The 6,393-nt window shown below is 37.2% G+C and overlaps 1 protein-coding gene across 1 annotated transcript; it reads left to right on the top strand.

Moving 5' to 3' along the window:
* Positions 1 to 2,369: 2,369 nt before the first annotated feature.
* Positions 2,370 to 4,891, top strand: LOC121728348. Its single transcript, XM_042116512.1, has 2 exons — positions 2,370 to 2,782; positions 4,441 to 4,891. The coding sequence occupies exons 1-2, from the start codon at positions 2,438 to 2,440 to the stop codon at positions 4,831 to 4,833; spliced, it is 738 nt and encodes a 245-aa protein (XP_041972446.1). The 5' UTR covers positions 2,370 to 2,437; the 3' UTR covers positions 4,834 to 4,891.
* Positions 4,892 to 6,393: the final 1,502 nt, after the last annotated feature.

Here is a 6,393-nt window from a genome sequence, read left to right as displayed (position 1 = left end):
ATACCCGATGGCACCCTAAATGTTGTCTCAAAAGTCAAAACCTACATATGGTCGGGTGTGCGAAACTATTAAAGTCAGCCTATCAGAACTTTTTTTTCCTTAAGTTTTGGTTTTTGTATTTTTCCACGAAATTCTTAACGTATTGCCTGTGGGCTGTGTAAGCGTAGTCTATAAGTTTAGCTATTAAATAAGACCTTTTTTATATTTAAGTATAGGATATTTACATGAGAAATATTGGTCAGATTAGTGTCAATATACAAATATTTACAGACTTACAGCTGGGTATCTCGAATTCCGAGGTTCCTACCTAATTTAAGCCTAATTTGACTGGACGATCGCGCGTCCGGCGTCGCATCGATCGTCCTTTTCACTCGTCTCACAAATCGCAATCACCTTCGTTAATCTGCGTGTGTTATGTTAGTTGTAACTTGTAACTCTTGTAACACTTTGTTACTTTACGCTAAATTAAGTACGATAATGTAACGTATTTATCGCAAAATTAATTTTCTGTCTTCAAGCATTAGTTATTGAGTATTGTTAATTAATAATAAACTTTTTGAAAATGTTTTTTTTTTACTTTTTAGTCAAAATCTAAGTCATATCAAGGCCAATTAAAAAAGCCATTTTAGCGCTAACGACATAATAGCTTGATTACACCTACCTACTGATTTTACAGAAAAGAGTGTCGAGACTAGTGTTGCCAGGTGTCCCGATTTGCGCGGGATGTCCCGATTTTCAAGGGTCTGGGGACGCGTCCCGATTTATACCTAATCGGGACGCCAAATGTCCCGATAAATCAAAAATTGAAAAAGAAAATCATAAAAAATTTTTAAGTAGGTAGGTGCGTAGTTTTTAATTTTTTACTCATCACATCACTATTTCAAATTCAAAATGGCATCAGCTTCACGTCACTTCGCATTGCATGAACGAGAGAGCGTAATGTAATGGATAAGAGTGAGAGAGTTGAGACGTGTGTATGCATTGCATATATACATACTCAATTCGGTCGGTCGGTCGGTCATTCGGCAATCTGCATTCTTCCATTTCGTTAACGTTTTAAAATGGTTTTGTGCCTTTTGTGTGTCTTTACTCTTTAGATTAGAATATTATAAACCCCGCGTTCCAGATGACGTTAGAAACGCTCACGCTCAAGACCATAGTTTTTCTCGTTCCACTAGCATGTGAGCGTCAGTGATACAAACCCAAGTGGAACGGATCGTTTTGAGCGTTTTGAGAAAAGTTTAAAAAAATAATTATATTTTTTTATACATAGGTACATTGAACCGAACTTGGATATTACGATCCTTTTCTTCAAGTCGTAAATAAAAGTAATTGTATTGTTTATAGTTACATTTATTTTACAAATAAAATATTATGTACGTACATAATATTATATTTGTTTCGTTTTTAGTATTATATTTTTTTTACTTTAGTAATCATATTTTAATAACAAAACCACATACTTTGAATATTGACTATTGTCACAATATACATAATAAACGTTAGGTAACAATACCGCTTAATGCTTAGTCAAGTACGAGTAAGTCAACAGGTATAGGAGAGATGAGATGTTATTTAATTTATTTAATTAAAATATTATTTGTAATGAAATAATATAAAGTTTTTTTGTCTCTACTCTCTCCTGAAAACTTTCCAAACATGGCTTTCGCGATATAGTTACCTACGTTAAAATAAAAAAAAAAACTAGAACGCCCCCTTTGACCCATCTTCGTCAAGGGTCGTTTTGAGCGAAAATGATGACGTCATGAGTGACGTCATAGCCGCTATCAAAACGACCCCGGTCGCCAAAGGGAACGGCAGAAGGGGACGTTTTGAGCGTTTTGGTCAAAATTAACGTCATCTGGAACGCAGCCAAAATAGTAAATAAAAAATTTGGACAACGATTAATTATAGGTTATACGACTTTACGACTTTATTTTTTAATTTTCACTAATACAGCAAGCAAGACTGACTACTTGTTTTAGAATAAAGACATATTTGATATAGATAATATAAAACTAAACTTGCACTATTAATATAGAATGCAATAAATTAAACCCTAATTTAAAAACACGTTGTTTTTTTGTTTGTCCCGATCTGCAACCCTAAATCCCGATTTTCTTGACCTCATGTACCGACTGAAAACAAATCGGACCTGGCAACACTAGTCGAGACACTGCCGAGGCCGAGCACTAGGCCCAGCCCCAGGGCCCAGGCCGACGTGACACAATCACTCGGCAGGCGGACCCCGCGCCGCGGCGCCGCGCCGCGCCCCCCTATAAACCGTTCTATTTACTAGATCGAGTGTCCACCTCCCCGCTTCCCCGCACTGTCTCGCTCAGCTCACTCGGTAGATCAGCACTCGGCGACCACTCGCCACTCGGTGCGTACACGTTCGGTGAAATTTTTCGTTTATCTCTTAAGTCATAAAAACGTAATGGCTGGGAAATGGGATTGCGAAACAACATTGAAATTTATAAAACTTTATAAGTCGCATCCCTGCTTATGGGATTTCTCCTTAGTCGATTACAAAAACAAGCAAAAACGTGATGCTGCTTACATTTCTATAACGGAAGAAATGAATATTCCTGATTTTAGTATTCAAGACACAAAAAATAAAATTAAAAATCTAAGATCCACGTACTCACAAGAAATAAAAAAAATGCAAGAGTCGATGAACTCTGAAGAGGGTTACAAAAATGTATATATTTCTAATATAAAGTGGCTACATGAAATGGAGGAAGTTTTTGCGAAGAATTTAAAAAAGCAAGTTTTTGAAAACGTGAGTACTTTATTTTTTTCACGTAGGTAGGTATTAGGTATTGTACTTAATTATGTTATAAATAAACCTTCATTTTAAGAGTAAATTACGATATTCAATTTTGCGACGAAAGTCGAAACAGAGCCCAGGCCCCAGTAGCCGTTTTCTTTATCGTTTCGTTTCTTTAAAGAATCGCCGATCAAAATGTAAGGTCAACTTGGGGAAGTCTGTGGGAGGGGTAAGTCCATCTGGCGGCAATAACTTCCATGTTTTAACGACTAGTTTCATATGGCTCAGTGGGTAAAACAGTATTGCAGAGTTAGTTTGATCTAAGAAACAGGCATGTCGCTACTAACTACCTGTAACCTGTTACAAAAAAACGATCGGCAATTTTTTTCCCGTTTTGTACTCGTATTCACTATTCGGAGTGTAAGTCTCTGCCAAAAAAAATTAAAAAAGTGTCAATACGAAGGATTTTTTAGAGTTTCTTGGATTACGTAAGTAATTTTGTGATCCTTTTACTTATTACTGGTGTTCAATTCGTTTTAATATCGCTTTAATTTGGTTATTATCACCTGCAAAATATTTCTTACCTAAAAGTGCAATAGTGGGGAAGTCCGTCTAGCTTGTATAAGGAAATCCTCCAATCAGATGTTGTCAACCTTTTCAAACCTACTAGATGGCATTGCCCATAAAGTGGCCAAGTCACAAGTGCCCTCGAAACCTGACCTCCACCACCGAAAATTATGATTTTGGGCTCATAACTTTATAAGTAAACAAGTTCTTTTATAACGTTGTTTTTAATTTACGGATGTCAAAAAAATGTTTGATAGCCCTGAACCCAAATACATGCTGGACTTGCCCCAATTTTGTTTTCTCAATAAAAACTAAATAAAGCTTTAAGATTATAACAGCATAGTTTCTTTTTCAATACCTGCTACTTACAGATGTCACTATCTGGTTTTTAGTCTGTTTAGTGTACATATGATTTCGAAAATCGCCTTTAGCCGGACTTTGCTTTGACTTGCCTTAAAGACTGGGAAAGTCCGTCTACAAGATGTTTCTTTGAAATATCAACTATAATATAGTTATTATAATATTATTTGTTACACAATTAATGCGTGGGGACGTCTAACATCTGTATTAGGTTTATAAAAGATTACTTTGTCATCTACTGTGAAAACCGTCTTTCTAGAGTCATTACAAGAGAAATAGGGGCAGCTCAAAGCCAACTTCAAATAAAATATGCCGGTCTTCCCCAAGTTGACCATATGGAATTTTCATAACATGAGTCAAATAACGAGTCGACCTTAGATTAGTGATTGGTCTTCGCACGCGGCGCTACGACCCACGCGTGAAGACCAATCATTAATCTAAGGTAAGGAGTCGACTTTATTAATTATCGAACGCTTTTGTCGTTAATTCATACTTTTTGATCGGCGATTCTATAAAGAAGAGATAAAGAAAACGTCCTTCGTCAATAGGCTGCTCCTGTACGCAACTGTCTTGCAGTTTGAACGCACACTGCACAATAATTGCATTGTTGTCGTTGATTCCTATCACCGATTATGACAGCAGTTCCTAGCATAGATCATAAGAAAAGTTCTTCATTTTGATGGCCCGCTTTGATGAGTTCAAGGTTTTGCGTTAAGTATAAATTATATATTTTTTTGTTTTAGACCAATCAAACAAATAATGAGGTCACAGAATCTGAAGCCAGTGAATGTGAGGTCTGGTGGCCAAACGAAACACCAATAAGCATAGAAGTACCACCTGCCACACCTACGTGTACCGTTGGGAAAATTCCAAGAGCGAAAAAGAGGACAAGAGAAATAGTGAAAGCTATTTCTAGTCTAAAGAAGGAAGTAAATTGTGCTAATAATTCTGAAGTAGATACACAGTGGGATGCGTTTGGGAAGAGTGTTGCGATGCAGCTCAAAAATATGTCGGTCGATAACGCCCTATTAGCCCAATGTCAGCTTCAATCTATTCTGACTGAATTCGGGGTGAAAGACCACAGAGAAAAAGTTGCGTTGGGTTCTGTTACCTCCAAAAAACATTGTGTTACTTAATTAAATTTTATTGCTTCACTATTTGATCTCTTGTAGCCTGTAGGTAGAGTATAGTATGATTACGAAACAAAATATGTTTGTATATATAACTTATTGTAACTTAAATAAATTACTTAAGTCTTTTTTTGTTAATTTATTTTTATTCGTCACAAAATCCTTCGCCTGACGCAACTGTGGTAAGTACAGTTTATGAACTTCAAACAAACTGTACAGTATAATTCACAAAAAAATGTTGGTAGCACCACAGAATATATATTAGTAGTACCAACCATTTTTTTTTTCACGGTGGGAACTGCATTACGCATTCCCGGCAACCCGGGGGAAAGGCCGCCGGGATATGTGGGGCTCCCCAGGTGCTTCGGTAGGAACACCCGGGTTTACCCACTAAAACACACCGGGGCCTTCTTCCGCTACGAGCCTACGCTGCTGGCCTACCGGACCCGCCTACGGGGGCGATATCTGCGGCAGCCCAAAAGTAGTACCAACCTAACCTAACCTAACCTAACTTCCTAACTCAGGTCTTCACTCTTCAGAGTTCAGGATAACTGTAGAAATGTCGTCTACCCCTGCCGGACATTTTTGACATTTACTTCTCAATTCCACTTCATAACTGATACCACTTCAAAGTCCATAAAATCTTATATACTTTAAGTACCTACCTAGTATCTACCTACCTAAGTACTTAATACTTTATGGCGCCTCTACAAGATGGCCCAGCGCTGGCCCATCAAATGGCGGTGTGGCGCCTCTATAAGATGGCCCAGCGCTAGCCCATCAAATGGCGCATGCAGTGGCTATAGCTAGGGAATGCAATCCTGCAAGATAATTTCAATCCCGGTTTTTTTGGGATTGAACCATCACAATCAATCAACAATTGGATACTAGTCTGTAATGATAGTTGTAAGAATGTTTAATAAATAAATAAATCCCGCTGGATCCCGGTATTTGCGGGATCCCGCAGGGTGGACTTAAACTATTAAAATAAATCGTTATAGGTATAAAGACTATACTAATCAGCGTTGCCAGACGTCCCGATTTTGGCGGGACGTTCCCATTTTTTCATCAAAATTAAATGTCCCGTGCGGGACAGGTACAGTCCCGCTTTTCAGGAAAAGCCCGAACGTAGGTACGTGCAGCGTTCTGAGAAAGAAAGGTGCGTTCAGAACTGGATACCTCCTAAACTCTAAAGTAACCGAGACTGAAACTCCATAGTTCAGTAGTTCTTAGTTCTTACCTCTTCCTTAAAGTAATAATATAAGTAAGTACCTACTAAGTACATAATTAAGCATGTTGTATGAAGCATTTCCAGTATTTTTAAAGTTCGAATGAAATTCTTTCAACAGCATAATATTAAATTATGCATAGGTAAGTACTTATAGTACTTCCCGTATTATGTATAATGAGTGTATAATAGTCAATGATATTCTACTTATATACTTTGAGTGTTTCATCATTGATAATAGTTAATAAGTAGGCCGTTAGATACCTTATATTTTATAATAATTCATAATACTAATAAATAATACATATTAGTATTTAGTATTACATACTACCGATACT

This window comes from Aricia agestis, chromosome 6 (assembly GCF_905147365.1).
Source record: "Aricia agestis chromosome 6, ilAriAges1.1, whole genome shotgun sequence".
NCBI lineage: Eukaryota > Metazoa > Arthropoda > Insecta > Lepidoptera > Lycaenidae > Aricia > Aricia agestis.
Note: the sequence above shows the minus strand (reverse complement) of the source record. Positions and strands in the feature narration are given on the sequence as shown.